Here is a 25,949-nt window from a genome sequence, read left to right as displayed (position 1 = left end):
GACCAACATTTTAACAGCTGTAGCTTCCTAGAATAAATAATTGAAGTCTCAAAGCCACACTTTGGCAGGTCTGGGATTGACTGACACCCATCCTCCAGTATTATAGAAAGCACTTGACTCTTCTTAGTGGATATGCTTAGAGATTTTATGACAGGACCCAGAATGAGTGTAGATTTGATTTGCCATGAAATTTAGCCGCCATATGCATCCAGCTCAGTGCTTGTCTCCTAGAAGCACTTGAAACGGTGGCTGTTCACTTTCATGTCCCTCCCTAACATGTGAGGCCTCAGCTTCTGCTTCAGTTACATTTTTTAACCAATGATGACTTAAAGAATATGAGGCTTATGTGGTTTTGTTTCCATAGTAGCAACTACTGGTCTAGGACTTTTCTGATTCATGTATATAGGCTCAGGAAAATCATGGTGTGTGTGCTCCATTTGGATTGCTTTGATGTTGCCCCATGCTGTGGCCCTTCTGTGTGGGGCCATGTGCCTTGCCATAGCTATTCCAGTGGTGCTGGAGACATCCCATAACACAGTCCCCCTGCTCTGGGCTTTGGGGCCAAGCCCACTAATGGTCATCTTCTCTGTCTCCCTGGGCCAGATCTGGAACACCTTCTTCCATGGACGCTATCTGATTCTCCTTATGGGCATCTTCTCCATCTACACGGGCTTGATTTACAATGACTGCTTCTCCAAGTCTTTCAATATCTTCGGCTCTTCTTGGAGTGTCCGACCAATGTTCAGAAATGGCACATGGAGGTAAGTTTACAGACAGAGGTGGGTTGCTCTCTGGCTGTCCAGGTGGCCTCGGGGCAGTTTTCATGGTCAAGAGGTCTATGCCTGGCTTTGCTCAGAGGTGTGCCCACAAATTCAATGAATGATTCCATTTCATCTACTGAGCGAGCGTCCTCAAACCAGTCCCTCAATAACTGTGCTGGCAACTGTATTGCATGGAAATAGTTTGTCACATTTAAATTAAGTATATATCATGGAGTATATAGTAAGTGCTGGCTCTACTGTGAAAACAAATAGTGAAGCAGGTATAAACTGGGTTCAGCTGTTTATAAACTGGGTATCAGCTACAGAAGCAAAGTGCCCAGAGGAGAAGGTGGCATTTGAACCATACCGTGTTCTGGGAGGGGACTGGAAGCAGTGAAGTGAGGCATCAGAGCACTCAGGACAGAAGGCTGATGTGGTGTTGAATTATATAAATTACTGGTCTCCACTACACGAGGCCCCAGACTCACCTGAAGTTCATTTTCTTTGATGGCTCCCAGCAACTCAATTCAATGTCAAAAGCAAAGGAAGGGGTGGCTAGTTTTCACAAGCAGCTTCCTTTGTTTGTGTCATGGGTGATGGAGTGAGGGGGGCAGGTAGGATGGAGTAGCTGGTGAGGAGATGTGTTGGCTGCAGAAGAGAAAGACCTGGAAACTTTCTACATGCCCACACACCACACCCTTGGGTGGACTGTAATAGTGTGGGTGGCTCTGTCATGGAGGGTCGGTGCATCCCCCCCCCCCCCCCCTTCTTTTGCTGGCCCAACTTCCTTGAAGTGGAGAACAGACTACTAAACAGAAAAGAAAGATGGGGGGAAGGGGGGGGGGGAGGGAGGGAGGGAGGGAAGGAAGGAAGGAAGGAGGGAGGGAAGAGGAAATGAAGGAAGGAAGGGAAGAAAGGAGGGAAGGAAAGAAGGAAGGGAAGGAAGGAAGGAAGGAAGGAAGGAAGGAAGGAAGGAAGGAAGGAAGGAAGGAAGGAAGGAAGGAAAGAAGGATAGAACATCTTCCAGAATTGCAGATGGCTGTATTGACAAGTATTTTTGTTTCTGTATTTGCTTTGCAATTAGTACCCTGAAGAGATGCCTAGGAGAACAAAGCTTTCATAAATTTAAAGACAAATTACTTAGTTCTGCTCTTTAGATGTAAACTCATAAGCATAACGATGGACTTTGAAACATGGTACATCAGCACAATTTCACCAAACTACCAACATGAAATCTCTTTTACCCAGGAGTGTGATTGGGAAAGGTCTGAGTCAACTGGCTTTTTGTCATTCTGCAAATGTGGGCTCGTGTGCTCTTTTATGCACCTGTGAATGACCTCTGCCCCAACTCAAGGCTCTTGGAGGCCAAGTCCAGTCTGAGGGATGCTCAGGCATGTGCCAGGCATCTATTGTATGAAGTGGGACCTCATTAACAGTGAGACAGAAGGAAATTGCAGTCATTCATCGGAGTGGCAAGGCCATAGCAAGCTGGTTTTGGTCACCAGTCACAAGCTAGGTCTTGGGCTTGCTTTTCCCTGAGAAGTGACTAGGGACACTGGCACAATGTTCTTCAGTGAGAGGCCACCAGAAGCTTGCCTAGCGTCACCCAGAACTGAGTTTACAACTCAGGGAGGTGGTGCACTAGTCGGGGGGAGCGTGGGCATCTCAGCAAGAGGGCATGGGGAAAGGGCTTACAAGGTCTGGCTTCTCAGAGGATGAGGGCAATGTTTGGTCATTTTTGTGGTTTGGGCATTGCCCTTATTTTGATATGTCCATATTTTAATATCAGATATAATTGTGGGTCGGTCTTGTTTTTGTCTGGATGGTTTTGACCATGGTCACAGGGCGGCTTTGTCTGATGTTGGTATTCTGTGAACTTGTTTTATGTTCAACAGCAGATAACATGCCTTAGCTGTGGGGGCCGGTTCCCTCTCATCGGGGGCGGCTTGCTTCTTTGTCTACACACAAACAAATCTCTGCTAGTTCAGTGTAACCATACGCACTGAGGCATGCTGTTAGGGTGTGTGTCTGAGACAGTGAGTGAGGCCACCTGTTCCCACTGCATCTTGAGGGTCTGGTCAGCGTGATCAGGCTTCCCAATCCGCCTTGCTTCTCCCTAACACCCTCTAGCACCTCAGCTGTAGGCGGGAGGGAGTACGTTTCTAGGTAGCCAGCCAAAGTTGCCAGCACTCTTTTCTCCATCATTTCAGTATTCCTTCCTGGCCCTTCTATAGATGTGTGCTCGGTTAAACAAAGAAATAAACACATGCACCCCCCTAATATTCACATCCCTTTAGGGCTTGCAGAGATAGTAAGAAACTCCTACCCACTGACGTTCATGCTTCTGAGCAAAATTGGGACACTGATTTAAAGACATTCAATGATTTAAACAAACTGACAGTTAAAAAGTTATGAGAAATTGGGGAAAATTTGAGCAATGACTACATGCTTGATGATGTTAAGGGATTGTTGGTAATTTTCAAGGTGTGATAATAGCACTGTGTTAATTTTCTTTCCTAAAGTCTGTAGCATTCAAAATACATACTTAAATATGTACAGATAAAAGTAGCGATGTCTGTTAATCAGAAATGGTTCCTTTGGTAGAAGGCGGCATTGGGCAGAGAGTCAGATGGAAAAGACTAGCCATATATTGATAACTGGGGAATGGGTAGCTATACAGAAGTACAATATATTATATATTATGTTCTCTACTGTGGTGTAGTTTTGAAATGTTCTATTCTAAAATTTCTTTGTTGCACATAAAACGAAAACTAAGGAAATTTTAAAAACTTATCTGAGCAAAAAAATAAAGAAAGAAAGGCATTCAACGTACTACAGCTTTTGAGAACTAAGTTTCACAGAGATTAGGGTCCGAGGGTGAAAGCCAGTTTATTCCTCCAGGATGCGCCCATGTGTACCCAGGGGGTGATTTTCCATGCTTGTCCCTGGGCTGATACTTGTTTCCTGTGTACACCTTCATCCCTGACTGACTTCTTTTCTGATTTGTATAACCGCTTTTCTTTACAATACTCTAGCAGGCTAAGAGCCCTTGGCGACTCAGACTGTGAGCATCTTGGGGGCCAGATGGTAATGGGCATAGTCTCAGCACCTAGGATGATACTTCACACATAGTAGGTATTCAGTACCCATTCATGGAATGATTGAATGAGCCAAACGATGAGTTGCACCAACAGTGAGGCTTACAAGTTCACGACCAAGGGCACTATAGTATTTTTGTCTACCTCTGGTTAATCATTGTTTTTATTTTTCCTTTCTCCCTCTATAGCACACATGTAATGGAAACAAATCCATATTTACAGCTGGACCCGGCCATTCCAGGAGTGTTCTCTGGGAATCCATACCCATTTGGGATTGATCCGGTAATAATGTCTTCTTGGGTTAAATATTTATTATGTAAAATGGCTTGCTGAGGAGATCTCTGTGTAGAGGAGAAGAAAGTGCCAGAACCTTTGAAATCAACAGACTTAGGCACTGAGATAGAACTGCATACACTGGCGGGGTTGTGGCACTGGGCAGGACTCAAGTAAATGTCCTACCTGTACCCTTTACCTAGCCCCTGGGTCATTTTCCATATAGTTGCTCAAACATCTGCCTCGTTTTCCAATAACTTATACCCCTGGTGGTTAATGATTGCTTCTTTAAAAGGCCCTTGGTTGCCTGGAAAGTATGCATATTAGAGAAGTTATTTAGCATCCGGATCAAGTTCCTTACTTTGGCATTTTCTTGCAGGGAGTAACATCTCCCTTTTCCTAGCAAAGTATGGATTTGCTCTTATCTTTGCTTTCTTTTACCACATAGAATTGATACAAGTTTTTTTTTTTTTTTAAAAGGTATGAGTTCACTTTTATGTGTTTGTTATATTTATCTCAGTTGGATTTGAGCCAAGCAAAACAAAGGTTCTTTCTTGTGCAGCCTTTCAGCTCTAAAGGGATTTCATATGCCTATTCGCTAACGCGTGGTGGCCCAGCACATAACCGCCACTAGGTGGCAGCCTTGTGCTCCAAATGAGCTTGAGCGAGCTAGACCAAAACTTGGCAAATGCTATCAATAAATGTTTCTTCTAAGCTCTTTTTGTGGGAAGGATCCTGAGACCTCAGTTTTAGTTGCTGACAGTTGAGAGTAAACAGTACGGACCCTAAAACTGTACTCTCCTATCTTATGGGTTGTCTCCCCCTCGGTTAGCCCCACTGCTTGCCTGTCTCCCCTCCCTTACAAAGGCAGAAGACATCACCAGGGATTTGTTTATACTTGCCACTCAGGGACCCTCGTGTTCTAAATTTTATCGCAAGAGGTAAAGTCCTTGAAAGCTGGGCTGTAAGCCGCAAAGTGCTGAAAAGAAACACAAGTTGTAATTTTTGTGGCTTGAAAGGCGTTTTGTGTGGTCTGAGGAATTTTATGATTATCAGGCGGGCTGCAGAGGAGGGCAGGGGGGCATGATTCCAGGGTCTGGTTGACCTTCCTTTGCTTTGAATGTCTTTGCTGCCACTGTCCGCTTTTCCCAGCCCACACCGAACTCATCAGCAAGTCCTGCTTGCCCAGTTCTGCTCCTAAAAGGACAGAGTAGTCCAGAACCCACGGAACCAGAGTATCTGCTGTGGCAATTTTGTCATCTGCCCAACAGTTAGAGAAGAAAGGGAAAATGTGAGGGGTAGAGGAGAAGTGCGATGTTGAGAAGCATTTTTTTCCAAGTAACGTTTACATTTTTGAATATTTCTGGTCTTTTTATTATAAAATAAGAGTATATGTGAGATTTTAAAATCCATATAATACAAAATAACATAAACAGGAAAAGAATCTTCTTCCCCATCTCTGCTCTTCTGGCACTTCAGTGCCCCAGAGATACCCCCTTTAACAGAACATTTCTGTGCCTATATTAGACCCTACTGATATTAATGAAGGGTTGGATTTTTACATAATGTCAATTTCTACAGCTGCATTTGTTGACTATGTGCAGCATTTTTTTTGTGCATCAAATCATAAGATATTGCTGAGAGGTCTTTCTAAAAGTGTTTGTCGAGGGGCTCCTCCGTGGCTCAGTGGGTTGAGCGTCAGACCCTTGATTTTGGCTCAGGTCATGATCTGAGCCCTGCGTGGGGCTCTGTGCTGATAGCGTGGAGCCTGGTTGGTGTTTTTCTCTCCCCCCTTTCCTCCTGCCTCTCTCCTGTGCATGCTCTCTCTCTCTTGCTCTCTCTCTCTCTCTCTTTCTTTCTCTCTCTCTGTCTCTCAAATTTAAAAAAAAGCGTATGTATTTTTTAATAAATGAACATAACACAATAGTTAAAAAGCCTATGCTTTTGGATCAGGCAGCCTGTGTATAAATCTTGCCTTTTCTATTTCCTCGCTATGTGGTTTTGAGCAAGGTAATACCTCCGTGTCTCTGTTTCCTCATCTGCAAAATGGATATAACAACAGCCCTACCTCCGATTTTTATGTGTAAAAAACACTCAGAACAGAGTCTGGTAAATAAATAAGGTAGATACCCCATTTGCTATAGTATTATTTCTTCCTATGTGTGTAGAAAACTTTGTCTCCCTGAGATGGAGATAAATTTCCATCATTTGTAAAATAGGAATATTTACATCTATCTCATAGGGTTTTTCTTAGAATTAAATGAGATAGTACATTTAAAGAGCTTAGTTTGTACCTGGTACTTAATTTATAGTTTATCAGATGTTCCTGGCGCTACACTGTGCTGGGAGCCCCGCCCTAACCATGTTCGGTGACCCCGTGGGGCTGGCCAAGCCGGCAGGCGAAGGGAAGAACAGAGGGTGGAGGGCAAGCCTGGTGCAGATGGAGAGGGGGGAGGAGGCGCCTCTGGTGTCTGGGCACTTGTCACTGGAGACGCTTTGCCCACCTTCCCAGCGGCCTCCCTAGTGATGGTCCAGCGAGCAGCTGCTCAGGACATTGTTAAGGACGGGTCAGTGAGGTGTGGTCCCTGCCTGCTTGTGTGCATGGGGTGGGGACAGTGTGACTTTGCATTGAGGCTGTGCCTAGGAGAGCTCTGAGCTCTTACCAAAAGCAAAGTAGTTTGGAGGAGGAAGTCACGTTAGGAGGGAAAATGTGGCTTTGTTACCTTTGAGATGTGGTATAGCAATCCCATAAGACATATCTACAATTTTTTTTAAAAATTTACGTTTATTTATTTTTAAGAGAGAGAGAGAGTGCACGCACACACACACAAGTTGGGGAGAGGCAGAGAGAGAGACACGCAGAATCCAAAGCAGCCTCCAGGCTCTGAGCTGTCAGCACAGAGCCTGACATGGGGCTCAAACCCACAAACCATGAGATCATGACCTGAGCTGAAGTCAGAGGCTTAAGCACCTGACCCATCCAGGTGCCCCACACTTAAGACATATGTAGCAGGCTGGGAGGTGTCTAAAGTTGAGGAGGGCTCAGAGGTAAGAGCAAAGACTGAACCATTCACATAGGGGTGGGAGTGGAAACCATGGGGATATTGGAGATTTCTGTGGGGAAGGAGAAGGCCAGCGACTGGGGCCATTAACTAGTTAGTGTGGGACCCTGCCAGCCCCCTAACCACCTGAGAGCTTGCTCTACGCGTTAGTTTTGGTGGGAGGGCAGGGACACGTGTCCCTCACGTTTCAAGCCTGACAGCTCTGTTTAAAACAGGGACCGTTGGGAAGGCAGCGGTCATGTCTTGTCCATAGTGCTAACAAATACTAGCTACATGCGTGGTTTCTTGAGATGGGCCCTGGGAAATGCTGTGTGATGTGAAGCATTACAGAAATGCCAAGTGAAAGGTGGTCTTATCAAGAAGGGATTGGAAAAATTCATGGGCCATGTGTAGCAACATGGATGGGCCTTGAGGGCATTATGCTGAGTGAAATAAGTCAGGCAGAGAAGGACAGATACCATATGTTTGCACATAAAGGAGGATTAGGAGGAACTTAATGGAGGACCGTGGGGGAGAAGAAGGGGGTGGGGAAGGAGAGAGTGGGGGGAAGAAGTGGGGGAAAGGGGGAGAGGCAAACCATGAGAGACTCTTGAATGCTGAGAACAAACTGAGGACTGATGGGTGTGGGGGGGAAGGGGGGTGATGGGCATGCAGGAGGGCACTTGTGGGGATGAGCACTGGGTGTTGTATGGAAACCAACATGACAATAAACTATTTGTAAAAAAAATTAAAATAAAGTGAAAAAAAAAAAAAAAAGGAAAGAAAAATTCATGGGCCAGGGCTCTACATCACTGCTGGGTGGAACCCAGGCAAGTCTGAGATCTCTCCACAATGTTTCAGAATGTCTTTTCCCTTAGAACAGAGGACAAATCATGTAGGATTTGTTTTTCTTCTAGCCACTTAATACTTTCCTAATGGCACGAATGGTTCTGCGAAATTTGTCCTTAGAATTGCATTTAAGAGGGGTTGGGTCCCTTGCCTTTTCTGAGCCTAAAAGGTATGCATTGAACTGGATCAAAATTTGAAAATATGGATGGTCCCCAGAGTGACTTCCTCAGAAGTACTGCTATTTCCCCCGATGCCAGGAGAACTTCTAGACTCTGATCTCATGTATTCCTTGTCACGTTTCCCATCCAGATTTGGAACTTGGCTTCAAACAAACTGACGTTTTTGAACTCCTACAAGATGAAGATGTCAGTTATCCTGGGAATTGTCCAGATGGTTTTCGGTGTTATTCTCAGCCTTTTCAATCACATGTAAGTTTCACGATGAGCTTTCTGCCTATTGGTCTGACCACGTCATTGATGAGCAGTTGACAGAGCTGCCACATTGGTCCTGTGTCCTCTTGTGCAAGAGCTTCTTCCTTGCCACGGGGGGTGCTGGGCTCTGTCTCTTGGCTTGAGCCGGGGCAGGCAGGTTTGGCAGAAATGACGCCTCTGTTTCTCCTGAGCTGGGTCACTCGAATATGAGTGCACCTTTCACCTCAGACATATCTAAGGGTTCAGAAAGAGACTGGCAAGCCCATAGCATCCTCTGTCCCCCCAACCTAAGAGACCTCGGTCGCTGCTGTATCCAGGGTGAGCTCCCACCGGTGGGCAAATGGAGCCACAGTGCCTCAGAGTCTCCGTCCCACCTGATGTACTGTCTTCCAAAAGGCAGCAGCCTCCCTCTCACGTGGACTGTGAATGTTGTCTTATCTTTCCTTTCCTTCTCTCAACCCGCATCTCCAAAAATGGTTCCAACCATGTGTGAAAACATGGAAACTGGCCAATCACACATTGATATTGAAGCTTCCACCCCAAAGTGACACATACCCACTTCTGTTCCCATTGGCTAGAGCTGCTCCCATGGGAACTACCAACCTGAAAGCTCACGGAAGTGCAGTTCTACGTGAAAAATCAGACCTATTTGGTGAGCAAACTAGTGACGACTAGTGACTAGTGACCCCTGGTACTACTGCCTCCCTGAAAGGGCCGTGAGGATCAAATGGGGCATAATCCCAAAAGGGGGATAAATCTCCCCTTTCCTCCAGATAACTCTTACAGTTAGCAAAGGGACTGGGGACCCTTTCTGACGTTTTAACTTGGTGGCCCCCAACTTAGCCTGTGGGATTCTCAGGCTTAGAGCAGGAAGTGGCAAACTTTCTCTGTAAAGGGCCAGAGAGTAAAATCTTTTAGGATTTGCAGGCTCGAAGGTCTCTGTCACACCTCCTCAGTCCTGATATCGTAGCATGAAAGCTGCCCTAGACAATCTGTAAACGGAGTGTGACTATGTTCTAATAAAACTTTATTAATGAACGCCGAAATGTGTATTCCACTTAATCGTCATGTATCATAAGCTGTTCTTCTTTTGATTTTTTTGGTCAACCATTTGAAAATATAAAAACTGCTTTTAACTTTGGGCTGTTTAAAAACAGGTGGTGGGCTCAGTTCGGCCCGTGAGCCTTAGCTTGCCGACCCCTGTCTTAGGACACGCGCTTCTTAGTCACTCTTCTAGATCTTTCCGCCCTTGAATGTGTTCATATGAGCTAAGTGTGCAGGTGAAGCTGTGGTCAGATCACCAGCTCTGCCTGCAGGCGTGCCCTTTGCTTCAGATGCTACCTTCCAGACCGGGTCTTTTGAATCCTTCTTCTCCATCCACGCAGAATTGCTGCTTGCCGGGGGAGTGGATGCGGTGTGCAAAAAAAAAAGAACATTTTGCACTTTGGGGAGAATAATTAGTTCCTGTGTTTCCCTCTCCCAGATACTTTGGGAGAACTCTCAACATCATCCTGCAGTTTATCCCTGAGATGATTTTCATCCTGTGTCTGTTTGGATACTTGGTTTTCATGATCATTTTCAAGTGGTGCCACTTTGACGTCCACATGTCCTGGCACGCCCCAAGCATCCTCATCCACTTCATCAACATGTTTCTGTTTAACTATGACGACCCTTCCAATGCACCCCTGTACAGACATCAGGTATTTGTGACGTTTTCTTCTTTTATGGGCTTGCTGGTGTCGCATCTCTCTCTCGCTCCCGAGTGTCGCAGAGTGTAGTCATTTGCAAGACTGCACCAGCTTAGCACCCCGTCAAGGTTGTTAGGCTCTTTTTCGGTTTCAGAAGGTGTTTATTAGATGAGTGTACAGGGGCTGGGGGCGGGGTGGTGGTGCCGCTCTGGCTGCTCTCGTTTGGGTGATGCCCGACAGGGGTATCGCTATGCAGTTGGAAAGTGGCTTGTACATCGTCTGTGAAGAAAGAAAAACAATCCTTCAAACTGATTGGCCTGAAACTGCCCATGGTCTACATAGCACCTTAAAATGTAATAATCTTTGATTCTAAACATAAGCTCTGAGGTGTATGAGAAAGAAAATGGTAAGAGTCAGGAAGAGGAGTCCCACTTTTGACATGGGCAGTGGGCCAGATTCCTGCTCTTCTTCTCTTCCTGTGGCCACGTGTGGCCTCATGAGTATGATTCCTCAGTGTGTCCTTCCCCTCTGGGGGAGCAGCACACCCTAAGAAGAGGAAATGCTTTGTGATGGGACATTTTTTTATGCAAAATAAGGAATATTTTTGTTTTTTAAATTTTTTTTTAAGTTTACTTATTTGAGAGAGAGAGAGAATGAGTGGGCTAGGGGCAGAGAGAAAGAGAGAGAGAGAAACAGGGAGAGACAATTCCAACGGGCTCCATGCTATCAACACAGCCTGATGTGGGACTCGAACTCATGAACTGTAAGATCATGACCTGAGCCAAGATCAAGAGTTGGATGCTTAACTGACTGAGTCACTCAAATGCTCTGAAACATAAGGAGTGATCTTAGATAATAATCAGGGGCACCTGGGTGGCTCAGTCAGTTGGGAGTCCAACTTCTGCTCAGATCATGATCTCACGGTTCGTGGATTCGAGCCCTGCATCGGACTCTGTGCTGACAGCCAGCTCAGACCCTGGAGCCTCTTTCAGATACTGTATCTCCCTCTCTCTCTGACCCTCTCCTGCTCACGCTGTCTCTCACTCTCTCTCAGAAATAAATTTTTAAAAAATTAAAAAAAAAGATAATAATCAAAGAAGACATATATACCTCTGAAAGCTCTTTTGAGGTATCTCTCCTTGACTGTGGTAGCACCTTTTTATTATAGATCGATGAATGGTGTATGAACCACCCACAGACTGTAAGCACAAAGTGAGTAATTTGGAAGGTTCATTGACTCAATGCTAGCGTCTGAATGAAAGCTTGCTTAAATTTCCCAAACAAGTCTTCTATTTTAGGCAAAAGACTTAGACTCACCAATTATTTCTTGTGCTAACTCATTCTCTAGAGACTAAAGTCCTCACCTGGTCTGGAATATACACTGAACATTGCACAGTGAATGACTTTTCCAGCTTTTTTCCCATTTGAAACTCTTATTGGGAGTTGGCTGTTTTCCCCATGCCCTGGTATGAAGATGAATGATCCTGACGTAGTTTCAGGTTTCCATAACGTCATTTTGGGGTCATGCAGCTGGAAGACACCATATCAGCTGATAAATTCAGGCCCCCCTTCCCAACACCACCCTGGCTGTCTTGGTGCCCTGCTTGGATTTCAAAGAAGAAGAGAAACAGATAAACAGAAATCTCTGGTTGCTGCGTACACCATGAGGTGGGAAAGCCTCACATAAAGATGGACGAACTGCAGTGAGATCACTTTGTGCACAGGGACGAGCACAGTGTGTGTTTCTGCGGCTCCCCTCCCCCTCCTGAGCCCTTCAGATTAGAGAAGCCTAGAAGATTGGGCAGATAAGATGTTCCCACTGCTAGCAGGGTAAATCTTGTTACACCTGGGCTATCCCCTGGCATTCACCGAGAGCTTGACCACAACAGTTGAAGGAAAGGGAAGCCTCAAGAAATGTTTTTCCTTTCCCCTGAGCACCCAGTGTCCTTTCCAGTAACTCTGACCAAGCCTCCTCCCTGGGTTTTCTGGTTCTTTTGACAGCTCTGGGTCACTCCTCAAAACTGGTGACTAGAAGGTGTTTAACAAGAGAGGTGGGGGCATGAGGGCATGACGGGAAGTGTGTATGTAGCAGGACGATACGGTAGGATCACTCCTGAGTTTCAGCAGAAGCGTAAAGACTGTGGGTGCCTCATCCCAGAGGGAACCATGAGGGAGACAGCCGGGGGGTTTCAACATGGCTACCCCAGAGCCCCACGTCAGGTGACTCACCACCAGCGAGAGCGTGCTGGTCAGGTGAGAGTGTGAGGAAGCTTCCTTTTTCTGTACTTTTTTTATTTTGAAAGAGCAAGAGAGCTCAGATAATTCTCTAGCACTGGAAACATAAAATTACTAATTGCAATTATGCTCGTGACTTTAAGTGACCCAAGGACTTGTGGCTACAACCGAGTGACCAGTGAAGTCCTGGGGCCTGTCACACTTTTCGTGCAAGGACAGGGGCTATTCCCATGGGACAAGGGATTCATAAAGCTGCCCTTATTATGTGCCTCATAAGTACTTCTTGTTCACATGTGGTGCGGGCGGATAGCAAGAGGGTACTCAGAGAGTAAGGAATAAGAGAGTGAGTTGCCCACCTGGATTGACACAGGGCACCACTGGGCCAAAACAGGAATACTCCAAGATGTAGAAGTGAATGGATTCATTGAAATGCTTTAGATCTCTCAAAACAGGGTACAACTAAAATGATCCATGTTTATCATTTTTATCATATGAAGTATGATGTGTGATCGCCTTAAAATGACGGGATCTTACCATTTTGATCTTCCAGCAAGAAGTCCAAAGTTTCTTTGTTATCATGGCTTTGATTTCTGTGCCTTGGATGCTTCTGATTAAGCCGTTTATTCTTAGAGCCAATCATCGAAAATCCCTGGTAAGAGCTGTTCATTTAAATCCGCTCACTGTGGGTAGGAATGTGGGTTCCTTGAAAATAGAAGTCTGGGCTGTAGACAGACTGCGGGGCTCCCCAGGGCCTGAAGGACTTGAAGGAACTGCTCTCCCCAACCGCGCCCCCCCTCCCCCCGCCCCCAACCACTCTGGCGTGTTTCCTTCTGCAGAGCTCCATGTTTCCCTGGGGTCTTATTTCCAGAATAATGCTCTATAAAGGGAAAGCATGCTTAAATCTTATATTTTGCAAACTTTGCTCAGTGTGTGTGTGTGTGTGTGTGTGTGTGTGTGTGTAGTTACTGGTAGTTAATGACTTAAGAGTCTAAACACAGTTGTTTCATTAGTTGAAAAAAAAAGTATTTTTACTACAGTTTTGGTTTATTAATGAATGTTTAAAATTGTTTTCATTAGATTTTACAGTTGTGAGGTTTCAGCGTATCATGTTATCGATTGTGTGAGTGAAGTGCATACAAGTAAGGCAACTTCTATTTATTTGTGATTTTTCGCTCTTGCCAAACACCAATTTCAATCCATTTCCTCCTTTTGTCTGGACTGCTCCTGAGCCCCAGATTTCCTCAGGGAGTGAATAAGAGTTTACTATCAGTCTAAATCAAATAGGATTTGGGAAGATTGACCTCCTAGGGCACGTCAGAGTTTAGAAATCCACATGAGCGCTGTTTCAGATTATCAGTCTCTGCTTTATCTACATCAGTGCAAAAGAGTAAGTGGAACGTGCTGAGGTCACATATGTTTTAAGTGGTTGTAGATATTTTCAGATAAATTCTTTTTTTTTTTTTCTTTTCCTAATAATCTGTTGGATATGGACCTGGCTAAGTCAATCCTGGAGATGATGAGACTGGAGTTCCAGAGGTTCGTCCCTAGGTGGCGCCCTCTTTCTACATCATCTGCTTCTTTCCCTATTATGTCCTGCCAGCCTTGTTTAGTTACGAAATTGTCTGATGAATATGATTTATATGGGAGATAAGAAATAGAAAGGCAAAGCAAAGAATACTTGTTTATTGCTTAGTTAATTGGCGAGAGACCCAGATGGTAAAGGGTGGCTGAGATGGAAGGCTATCTAGAGGTGACCAAGTATTTCAAAGGAAGGTGGCAAATCGCTGTTCGCAGACATAGATGTGACTCCCGTTTCTACCTGTCCATAAATTGAATGACCTTAGTCCATGAATCTCACCTGAGTCCCCAGACTCTAAAACCATAGCTTCTCTTACTCTTTGCTCCACAAAAAGTGTAAATAGTTGCTGATCTCAACATGATCGATTTCTCTCTTTACCCCATGGTGACTTATGCGATAGGGAAGGAAATAGAGAGGGTTTTCTTAGTCTGCCATCTTGGATGATACCCCCTAAACTGACTCTGGGTAACAGAAGCTCCCCAAGACTGTGTGGAGGGCTGTCTCCTTGCGATCTCTTTGGAATGCATAGTTGTTGATTGGTCTTTTAGGCTGCTAGGTAGGGTCTTGGTGATCCTTTTTTGTGTTTCATTAGAAACATTTCTACCACCTCTATCCAAAAGATGATCCCATTATGGCATTATTTGCCCCCCATCCCGTTACCTCTGTGAAACCTTAAGGAGGCCCAATATATTGAGATTATAAACAAATTTGTTCTGATGGGGTATGAGCGGAGGCTCCATGTACTCAGGCTCTTCTATAACGCTATAACCCAGGGCCCCTGCAGAATGAGCTGCGCTAGAGCCCGTGCTCTGGCCCACGTGGCACACGCTCCATAGGCAGCCAGGGAGTGCACATCTGGTTTCTGGACCGCAGGCCACCCACATTCTGCTCTCCCTTGTGACTTGCTGCCCCAGACCCAGGTCTCCTCTCTCACTCATGTCTGGGGTCACAGTGAAGTAACCTTGCACTTCTGCTCAAAGTCTTTACGTGTGCATATGCATTTTATGGCAGACCATTGAAGTATGTACATGCAGCAGGGTTCACAAATGATGACAGTGTGAACACAACCAGCACTCAGATCAAGACACACAACACCGTCAGACCCCAGAAGTCCCTTTCTGCCTCCTTCCTACCACTCTAACCTCAGCACCCGTTGCCCTCACTCTGGACGCCACAAGTCCGTTTCCTTTGTTCCTAAATATGATGTAAGTGGAATCATACAGTATGCCCTCTTTCAGATCTGGCTTCCCTCATCCAATGTTATATTCCAGAGATATGCACGAACACGTGTGTGTGTGTGTGTGTGTGTGTGTGTGTGTGAGAGAGAGAGCAATTACTATATAGTGTGAGTAATTACTATATAGTGCCATCACAATTTATTTCTCCATTTGCATATTGATAGTTATTTGGTTTGTTTCTAGTTTATCGTTTTATTTTTTAATTAAATTAAAAATTTTTACTTATATTTATTTATTTATTTATTTTATTTATTTTTTTTTTTCAAAGCAACTTGAAATTTACTGGTCAAATAGGGTTTTACAGAATAAAGTCAAGATCCACAGAACATTCTATCAAATGCACCAGTGTTCTTAAGAGAATTGCCAGCTATCCAAAGCCAAATACTTTAGATTGTTGTCAACGTTAATTTACCAGTCACTGCATAGTTTACAGAAGTTACAAAATTACCAGAATTTAAATGAGCTCTTCAGTTTTCACCCATCAAATCTTCCAATGGTTATTTTATTGCTTCAAATTAGGGAATGCTTTTTTGGAAGGACACTTAACAAAACCTCCAAAACATTTTCAACTAAAAACAAAGCTTACCCTACACTCCAGTCCGAAATGGGTCCTCTTTTAGGCGGAGTATTGCCACTTTGGGTTTTTAAATCTCCAGTGCAGCAATGTTCCCTCTTCACTCAACCTTGGCTTAGATGAAAATTCCTATTGGAGGTGGGTTTCTAGTTCTTATAGGACAGTAAACTTCCAGTATATACTTTGTTCCCCTACAGTTTGGATACAATGAACTCTATTGTTAAATACAAATTGTTATTGAATGCCTCACCTTTTAGAGAACTTCTAGCTACCTTCAAGATTTAGAAATGTGACAAAAGCATTACAATTAACTGGGAAACTCAAATCCGACAATGTAGATCACTTATGCAATAGTGATTGTATACAAATTTTATAGGCAACACGTTGACTTTGGTATTATTACAGTTTAACTTTTTATAACCTACCTTTCGGTGTTACTGTTTTAAACTAAGTGTTGCACAAATCCCCTTTTCCCCCTAAGCTCTATGTACTTGTTTTCAGTTAGTCAAGGTGGGAGAAAAAAACTTTCCCAGCCTTGGGAAAAAAAGTTAACCCAATTCTCAGTTTCAGCAGATGTTAACACCAACAGGTTGGGGGCAACTTAATCTTTTACCTGAATAGTACAAGGTTACAGTGTTGACCAAAAGAAGACACAGGTTTCTCATTAAACTTTTCTTTTAATGGGTCTCAAAATTCTGTGACAGATTTTTGGTCAAGTTGTTTCCATTAAAAAGTACTGATTTTAAAAACTAATAACTTAAAACTGCCACACACAAAAACAAATGGTCCACAAAACATTCTCCTTTCCTTCTGAAGGTTTTACGATGCATTGTTATCATTAACCAGTCTTTTACTATTAAACTTAAATGGCCAATTGACACAAACAGTTCTGAGACCGTTCTTCCACCACTGATTAAGACTGGGGTGGCAGGTATTGGGGATAATATTCATTTAGCCTTCTGAGCTTTCTGGGCAGACTTGGTGACCTTGCCAGCTCCAGCTGCCTTCTTGTCCACTGCTTTGATGACACCCACAGCAACCGTCTGTCTCATGTCACGAACAGCAAAGCGGCCCAGAGGAGGATAGTCAGAGAAGCTTTCAACACACATGGGCTTGCCAGGAACCATATCAACGATGGCAGCATCACCAGATTTCAAGAACTTGGGACCATCTTCCAGCTTCTTTCCAGAACGACGGTCAATCTTCTCCTTCAGCTCAGCAAACTTGCAGGCGATGTGAGCTGTGTGACAGTCCAGCACAGGTGCATAGCCGGCACTGATTTGGCCTGGATGGTTCAGGATAATCACCTGAGCTGTGAAGCCAGCTGCTTCCATTGGTGGGTCATTTTTGCTATCACCAGCCACATTGCCACGACGAACATCTTTGACAGATACGTTCTTGACATTGAAGCCCACATTGTCCCCAGGAAGAGCCTCACTCAAAGCTTCATGGTGCATTTCAACAGACTTTACTTCAGTTGTAACGTTGACTGGAGCAAAAGTGACCACCATGCCAGGCTTGAGAACACCAGTCTCCACTCGACCCACAGGGACCGTACCAATACCACCAATTTTGTAGACATCCTGGAGAGGCAGACGCAAGGGCTTGTCAGTTGGACGAGTTGGTGGCAGAATGCAATCCAGAGCTTCAAGCAGTGTGGTTCCACTGGCATTGCCATCTTTACGGGTGACTTTCCATCCCTTGAACCAAGGCATGTTAGCACTTGGCTCCAGCATGTTGTCACCATTCCAACCAGAAATTGGCACAAATGCTACTGTGTCAGGGTTGTAGCCAATTTTCTTAATGTAGGTGCTGACTTCCTTAACGATTTCCTCGTATCTCTTCTGGCTGTAGGGTGGCTCAGTGGAATCCATTTTGTTAACACCAACAATAAGCTGTTTTACACCCAGTGTATAAGCCAGAAGGGCATGCTCACGGGTCTGCCCATTCTTGGAGATACCTGCTTCAAATTCGCCAACACCAGCAGCAACGATCAGGACAGCACAGTCAGCCTGAGATGTGCCTGTAATCATATTTTTGATAAAGTCTCTGTGTCCTGGGGCATCAATGATGGTCACATAGTACTTGCTGGTCTCGAATTTCCACAGGGAGATATCAATGGTGATACCACGTTCACGTTCGGCTTTCAGTTTATCCAAGACCCAGGCATACTTGAAGGAGCCCTTTCCCATCTCAGCAGCCTCCTTCTCAAATTTTTCAATAGTTCTTTTGTCGATCCCACCACATTTGTAGATCAGATGACCAGTAGTGGTAGACTTGCCCGAATCTACGTGTCCAATGACGACGATGTTGATATGAGTCTTTTCCTTTCCCATTTTGGATTAGGTTTAGCGGTGGTTTTCACGACACCTGTGTTCTGGCGGCAAACCCGTTGCGAAAAAAAAAAGCAAAAATTTTTACTTATATTTAAAACTCCATTGTAGTTAACATGCAGTATTGTATTGGTTTCAGGTGTAAAATATGGTGATTCAACAATTCTATATATTACCCAGTGTTCATCATGGTAAATAAATAAACTCTTAATCCCTTTCACCTATTCTACGCACCCCCCACCCATCTCCCCTATTATAACCACTAGTTTGTTCTTTATAGTTAAGAGCTGCTCTTTTGTCTCTTTTTTTCTTTGTTCATTTGTTTTGTTTCTTAAATTCCACATGAGTGAAATCATATGGTATTTGTCTTTCACTGAAGGACTTATTTCAGTTAGCATTACATCCTCTAGATCCATCCATGTCATTGGAAATGGCAAGATTTCATTCTTTTTTATGACTAATAGTCCACAGTGGGTATGTGGTATGTGGTGTGTGTGTGTGTGTGCGCGCGCGCGCGCGTGCACGCATATCACCTCTTCTGTTTCCATTCATCTTTTGTTGGACAGGTTGCATCTAAAATTTGGCTATTGAAATTATAATATAATAATAATAAAAATATTGAAATAATGCCGCAATGAATTTAGGGGTACATATATCTTTTCAAATTAGTTTTCATATTCTTTTTAAAAAAATTTATTCTCAGGCGCCTGGGTGGCTTAGTCGGTTAAGCGTCCGACTTTCGCTTAGGTCGTGATCTCGCGGTTCGTGGGTTCGAGCCCCGCGTCGGGCTCTGTGCTGACTGCCGGCTCAGAGCCTGGAGCCTGTTTCAGTCTGTGACTCCCTCTCTCTCTGACCCTCCCCTGCTCACGCTGTCTCTGTCTCTCTCTCTCCTAGAAATAAATAAAACATTTTTTAAAAAATTTATTTTCAAATTAGCTAACATACAGTGTAGTCTTGGCTTCAGGAGTAGATTCCAGTGATTCATCACTTACATACAGCACCCAGTGCTCATCCCAACAAGCGCCCTCCTCAATGCCCATTGGCCATTTTTCCCACCCCCCCCAACCCTGAGTTTGTTCTCTGTATTTAAGAGTCTTATGATTTTCATCTTCTCTGTTTTTTCTTATTTTTCCATGATCATCTGCTAAGTTTCTCAAATTCCACAGTGAGTGAAATCATGTGATATTTGTCTTTTTTCTGGCCGACTTTTTTCACTTAGCATAATACCTTACACTTCCATCCATGTTGTTGCAAATGGCAAGACTTCATTCTTTTTCATTACTGACTAGTATTCCATTGTGTATGTGTATGTATAGGTATATATTTACACCACATTTTCGTAATCCATTCATCAGTTGATGGACATTTGGGCTCTTTCCATAACTTGGCTATTGCTGATAGTGCTGCTATAAACACTGGGGTGCATATGTCCCTTTGAAACAGCACTCCTGTATCCTTTGGGTAAATTCCAAGTAGTGCAATTTCTGGGTTGTAGGGTAGTTCTATTTTCAATTTTTTGAGGAACCTCCACACTTTCTAGAATGGATGCATCATTTAGTTTTCATTCCCACCAACAGTGCAAGAGGGTGCCCCTTTTTCCACATCTTCGTGAACAACATCTGTTGTTTTCCTGAATTGTTAATTTTAGCTGCTCTGACCAGTGTGAAGTGGTATCTCAATGTGGTTTTTATTTGTATTTTCCTGGTGGTGAGTGATGTTGAGCATCTTTTCATGTGTCTCTTTGCTATTTGGATGTCTTCTTTGGAAAAGTGCCTGTTCCTATCTTCTGCCCATTTCCTCACTGGATTATTTGTTTTTTGGGTGTTGAGTTTGATAAGTTCTTTATAGATTTTGGATACTAACTCTTCATCTGATATGTCATTTGCAAATATCTTCTCCCATTCCATAGGTTGCCTTTTAGTTTTGTTGATTGTTTCCTTGGCTGTGCAGAAACTTTTTATCTTGATGAAGTCCCAATAATTCATTTTTACTTTTATATCCCTTGCCTTTGGAGACATGTCAAGTAAGTTGTGCGGCCTAGGTCAAAGAAGTTGATGCCTGTTTTCTCCTGTAGGACTTTGATGGTTTCCTGTCTTACATTTAGGTCTTTCATCCATTTTGAGTTTATTTTTGTGTATGGTGCAAGAAGGTGATCCATTTTCATTTTTCTGCATGTTGCTGTCCAGTTCTCCCAGCACTATTTGCTAAAGACACTGTCTTTTTTTTCCCATTGGATATCCTTTTCTGCTTTGTTAAAGATTAGTTGGCCATATTTTTGTGGGTCCATTTCTGGGTTCTCTATTCTATTCCACTGGTCTCTGTGTCTGTTTTTGTGCCAATAGCATACTGTCTTGGTTACAGCTTTGTAACACATCTTAAAGTCTAGACTTGTGACGCCTCCAGCTTTGGTTTTCTTTTTCAACATTCCATACAAATTTTAGGATTCTTTGTTCTATCTCTGAGAAGAATTCTGGCACTATTTTAATTGGGATTGCTTTGAATGTGTAGATTGCTTTGGATAGTATCAACATTTTAACAATATTTGTTCTTTCAATCCATGACTGTGGAGTATTTTTACATTTCTTTGTGTCTTCTTCAATTTCTTTCATAAGTTTTCTCTGGTTTCAGCATACAGATCTTTTACCTCTTTGGTTAGGTTTATTCCTACGTATTTTATGGGTTTTGGTGCAATTGTAAATGGGATCGATTCCTTGATTTCTCTTTACATTGCTTATTATTGCTGTACAGAAATGCAACCAATTTCTATGCATTGATTTTATACCCTGCAACTTTGCTGAATTCTTGTATCAGTTCTAGCAGGGTTTTTTTAGTGAAGTTTCCATGTAGAGTATCATGTCATCTGTGAAGGGTGAAAGTTTGATTTCTTCTTTGCCAATTTGGATGCTTTCATTTTGTGGTCTAATTGCTGAACCTGGGACTTCCAACAGTATGTTCAATGACAGTGTTGAGAGTGGACATTCTTGTCGTGTTCCTGATCTTAGGGGAAAGCTCTCAGTTTTCCCCATTGAGGATATTAGCTGTGGGCCTTTCTTATATGGCTTTTATAATGTTAAGTCATGTTCCTTCTATCCAGACTTTCTTGAGGGTTTTTATTAAGAAAGGTACTGTATTTTGTCAAATGCTTTTTCTGCCTCTGTTGACAGGATCACATGTTATTATTATTATTATTTTTTTAAATGTTTTTATTTATTTCTAGGAGAGAGAGAGAGAGAGACAGCGTGAGCAGGGGAGGTTCAGAGAGAGAGGGAGTCACAGACTGAAACAGGCTCCAGGCTCTGAGCTGGCAGTCAGCACAGAGCCCGAGGCGGGGCTCGAACCCACGAACCATGAGATCATGACCTAAGCGAATCGGACGCTTAACCGACTAAGCCACCCAGGCGCCCCGGATCACATGTTATTATTATGGTTATTACGTTGATTGATGTGCAAATATTGAACCAGTCCTGCAACCCAGGAGTGAATCCCACTTGATCCTGGTGAATGATTCTTTTAATATACTGTTGAATTCAATGTTCTAGTATCTTGTTGAGAATTTTTGCATCCATGTTCATCAGGGATATTGACCTGTAATTGGTTTGGGAATCAAGGTAATGCTGTCTATGTCACAGAGGGAGTCTGGTAGCTTTCCTTGAGTTTGAGAAGCATAGATAGTAACTCTGCTTTAAATGTCTGGTAGAAGTTCCCTGGGAAGCTATCTGGCCCAAAACTCTTATTTGTTGGGAGGTTTTTGAAATCAGTTCCATTTCTTCGCTGGTTATGTATCTTTCAAATTTTCTATTTCTTCCCTTTGAGTTTTGGTAGTGTGTGTGCTTCTAGGAATGTGTCCATTTCTTCCAGATTGTCCAGTTTGTTGGCTTATAATTTTTCATAGTGTTCTCTAATAATTGTTTGTATTTCTGTGGTGCTGTCTGTGATCTCTCCTCTTTTATTTATGATTTTATCTATTTGGGTCCTCTCTCTTTTCTTTCTGAGAAGTCTGGCTAGGGGGTTATCAGTTTTGTTTATTATTTAAAAAAAAAACCCAGCTCTTAGGCTCATTGATCAGTTCTACTGGTTTTTTTTTTTTAATATATTGTTTATTTCTGCTCTAATCTTTATTATTTCTCTTCTTCTGCTGGTTTTGGGCTTTCTTTGCTGCTGCCTTTTTAGCTCCTTTAGTTGTGAGGTTAAGTTGTATATTTGGGACCTTTCTTGCTTCTTGAGATAGGCCTGGATTGCAATGTATTTTCCTCCTAGGACTGCCTTTGCTGCATCCTAAAAGGTTTGGATTATTGTGTTTTCATTTTCATTTGCTTTCATATATTTTATTTTATTTATTTATTTTCTTAAATAGTTTGTCAAGTTGGTTTCCATATAACACTCAGTGCTCATCCCACAAGTGCCCTCCCCCATGCCCATAATCCCCCTTCCCCTCCCCCCACCCCATCAGCCCTCAGTTTGTTCTCAGGATTCAAGAGTCTTTCACGATTTGCCTCCCTCCCTTTCCCCAACTATTTTCCCCCTTCTTCTCCCTCATGGTCCTCCATTAAGTTCCTCCTATTCCACCTATATGTACAAACATATGGTATCTGTCCTTCTCTGCCTGATTCATTTCATTCAGCATAACACCCTCAAGTTCCATCCATGTTGCTACAACATGGCCAGATTTCCTTCTTTCCCATTGCCATTAGTATTCCATTGTATAGATAAACCACATCTTCTTGATCCATTCATCTGTTGATGGACACAGGCTCTTTCCATGTTTTGGCTATTGTTGAGAGTGCTGCTATGAACATTGGGGTCCATGTGCCCCTATGCATCAGCACTCCTGTATCACTCGGGTAAATTCCTAGCAGTGCTACTGCTGGGTCATAGGGGAGTTCTATCATTAATTTTTGGAGGAACCTACATACTGTTTTCCAGAGGGGCTGCACCAGTTTATATTCCCACCAACAGTGTAGGAGGGTGCCCATTTCTCCACATCCTCGCCAGCATCTAGAGGCCTCTGATTTGCTAATTTTAGCCACTCTGACTGGCATAAGGTGGTATCTCAGCGTGGTTTTGATTTGTATTTCCCTCTGAGGAGGGATGCTGAGCATTGTTTCATGTGTCTGTTGGCCATCTGAATGTCCTCTTTGGAGAAGTGTCTGTCCATATCTTCTGCCCATTTCTTCACTGGATTATTTGTTTTTCGGGTGTGGAGTTTGGTGAGTTCCTTATAGATTTTGGACACTGGCCCTTTATCTGATATGTCATTTGCAACTATCTTTTCCCATTCTGTCGATTGCCTATTAGTTTTATGGATTGTTTCCTTTGCCATGCAGAAGGTTTTTATCTTGCTGAGGTCCCAGTAGTTCATATTTGCTCTTGATTCCCTTGCTGTTGGGGATGTGCCAAGTAAGAAATTGCTGCGGTTAGGTCAAGGAGGTTGTTTCCTGCTTTCTCCTCTAGGATTTTGATGGTTTCCTGTCTCACATTCAGGTCCTTTATCCATTTTGAGTCTATTTTTGTGTATGGTATGAGAAAATGACCTAGTTTCATTCTTCTGCATGTTGCTGTCGAGTTCTCCCAGCCCCATCTGTTAAAGAGGCTGTCTTTTTTCCACTGGTTACTCTTTCCTACTTTGTCAGAGATTAGTTGGCAGTACATTTGTGGGTCCAATTGTGAGGTCTCAATTCTATTCCATTGGTCTATGTGTCTGTTTTTGTGCCAATACCATACTGTCTTGACGATGACAGCTTCGTAGTAGAGGCTAAAGTCTGGGATGGTGATACCTCCCGTTTTGGTTTTCTTCTTCAGTATTACTTTGGCTATTCGGGGACTTTTATGGTTCCATACAAATTTTAGGATGGTTTGTTGCAGTTTTGAGAAGAAAGCTGGTACAATTTTGATTGGGATTGCATTGAATGTGTAGATTGCTTTGGGTAGTAATGACATTTTGACAGTATTTATTCTTCTCACCCATGAGCATGGAATGTTTTTCCATTTCTTTGTGTCTTCTTCAATTTCCTTCATAAGTTTTCTATAGTTTTCATCATACAGATCTCCTATATCTTTGGTTAGGTTTATTCCTAGGTTCTTTATGGATTTTTGTGCAATTGTGAATGGGATCAGTCTCTTGATTTCTCTTTCTGTTGCTTCATTGTTGGTGTATAAGAATCCAACCGATTTCTGTATGTTGATTTTGTATCCTGCAACTTTGTTGAATGCATGGGTCAGTTCTAGTAGGCTTCTGGTGGAATCTGTCGCGTTTTCTATGTAGAGTATCATGTCTGCGAAAAGTGAAAGTTTGACTTCTTCTTTACCAATTCTGATGCCTTTTATTTCCTTTTGGTGTCTGATGGCTGATGCTAGGACTTCCAGCACTATGTTAAACAACAGTGGTGAGAGTGGACATCCCTGTCATGTTCCTGATCTCAGGGGGAAAGTTCTCACTTCTTCCCTGTTGAGGATGATGTTAGCTGAGGGCTTCTCATAGATGGCTTTTATGATGTTTAAGTAAGTTCCTTCTATCCCGACTTTATCAAGGGTCTTTATTAAGAAGGGATGCTGTATTTTGTCAAATGCTTTTTCTGCATCTATCAACAGGATCATATGATTTTTTCTTTTCTTTTGTTAATGTGATATATCACATTGATTGATTTGTGAATATTGAACCAGCTCTGTAACCCAGGAATGAATCCCACCTGATCATGGTGGATAATTCCTTTTATGTGCTGTTGGATTTGATTTGCAAGTATCTTGTTGAGGATTTTTGCATCTGTATTCATCAAGGATGTAGGCCTGTAGTTCTGTTTTTTGCTGGGTCTCTGTCTGGCTTGGGAATCAAAGTGATGCTGGCTTCGTAAAATTTTCCTTCGATGTCTATTTTTTGTAATAGCTTGAGAAGAATGGGCATTAATTCTGTTTTAAATGTCTGGTAGAATTCCCCAGGGAAGCCATCTGGCCCAGGGCTCTTTTTGTTGGGAGATTCTTGAGAACTGATTCGATTTCCTCACTAGTTATTGGTCTGTTCAGGTTTTCTACCTCTTCCCATGTGAATTTTGGTAGTGAGTGTGTGTTTAGGAATTTGTCCATTTCTCCTAAGTTGTCCAATTTGTTGGCATATAATTTTTCATAGTATTCCCTGAGAATTGCTTGTATTTCTGAGGGGTTGGTTGTAATAAGTCCATTTTCATTCGTGATTTTGTCTCTTTGGGTGTTCTCTCTTCTCTTTTTGAGAAGCATGGCAAGAGGTTTGTTCAATTTGTTTATTCTTTCAAAAAATGAACTCTTGGTTTCATAGATCTGCTCAACTGTTTTTTTAGTTTGTATATTGTTTATTTCTGCTCTGATTTTTATTATTTCTCTTCTCCTACTGGGCTTGGGGTGCTCTTGTTCCTCTCCCTGTAGTTGCTTTAGGTGAACTGTTAGATTTTGCACTTGCACTTTTTCGAATTTCTTGAAATAGGCCTGGAGTGCAATGTACTTTCCTCTTAGGACTGCCTTTGCCGCATCCCATAGAGTGTGGATTGTTGTATTTTCATTTTCATTTGTTTCCATATATTTTTAAATTTCTTCTCTGATTGCCTGATTGGAGGGTGTTCTTTAACCTCCATGTTTTTGAAGGTTTTCCAGACTTTACCTGTTGGTAAAGTTGGTTTCAAGTTTCTTTTTTTTTTAACTTGTTTATTTATTTATTTATTTATTTATTTATTTATCAGACAGGGAATTTTTAAATTTAAATTTTAGTTAGCCAACATACAGTCAAAATTGGTTTCAGGAGTACAATTCAGTGATTCATCATTTATTTACAGCACCCAGTGCTCATCACCAGTGCCTCCTTAATACCCATCACCCATCTAGGCCA

General features: G+C 42.9%; 2 protein-coding genes across 5 annotated transcripts in view; one reads left to right on the top strand and one right to left on the bottom strand.

The window, feature by feature from the left end:
• The window catches only part of ATP6V0A4 (ATPase H+ transporting V0 subunit a4), a 95,014-nt gene that overhangs the window by 48,105 nt on the left and 20,960 nt on the right, over positions 1–25,949 (top strand). For all 4 annotated transcript variants that reach the window (XM_039234026.1, XM_039234025.1, XM_039234024.1 and 1 more), the window contains 5 exons: positions 604–761; positions 4,048–4,141; positions 8,332–8,450; positions 9,937–10,153; positions 12,927–13,028. In XM_039234026.1, the coding sequence (XP_039089957.1) occupies positions 604–761; positions 4,048–4,141; positions 8,332–8,450; positions 9,937–10,153; positions 12,927–13,028 (690 nt within the window). The remainder of the gene's footprint in view (positions 1–603; positions 762–4,047; positions 4,142–8,331; positions 8,451–9,936; positions 10,154–12,926; positions 13,029–25,949) is intronic.
• Positions 15,680–18,168, bottom strand: LOC120232982 (elongation factor 1-alpha 1). Its single transcript, XM_039234028.1, has one exon. The coding sequence runs from the start codon at positions 18,101–18,103 to the stop codon at positions 16,715–16,717; it is 1,389 nt and encodes a 462-aa protein (XP_039089959.1). The 5' UTR covers positions 18,104–18,168; the 3' UTR covers positions 15,680–16,714.

Source organism: Hyaena hyaena, unplaced genomic scaffold, assembly GCF_003009895.1.
Source record: "Hyaena hyaena isolate Hyena2069 unplaced genomic scaffold, ASM300989v1 scaffold_82, whole genome shotgun sequence".
NCBI classification, from domain to species: Eukaryota; Metazoa; Chordata; class Mammalia; order Carnivora; family Hyaenidae; genus Hyaena; species Hyaena hyaena.
The sequence above is the reverse complement of the archived record's forward strand: the minus strand, read 5'-3'. Positions and strand labels throughout refer to the sequence as shown.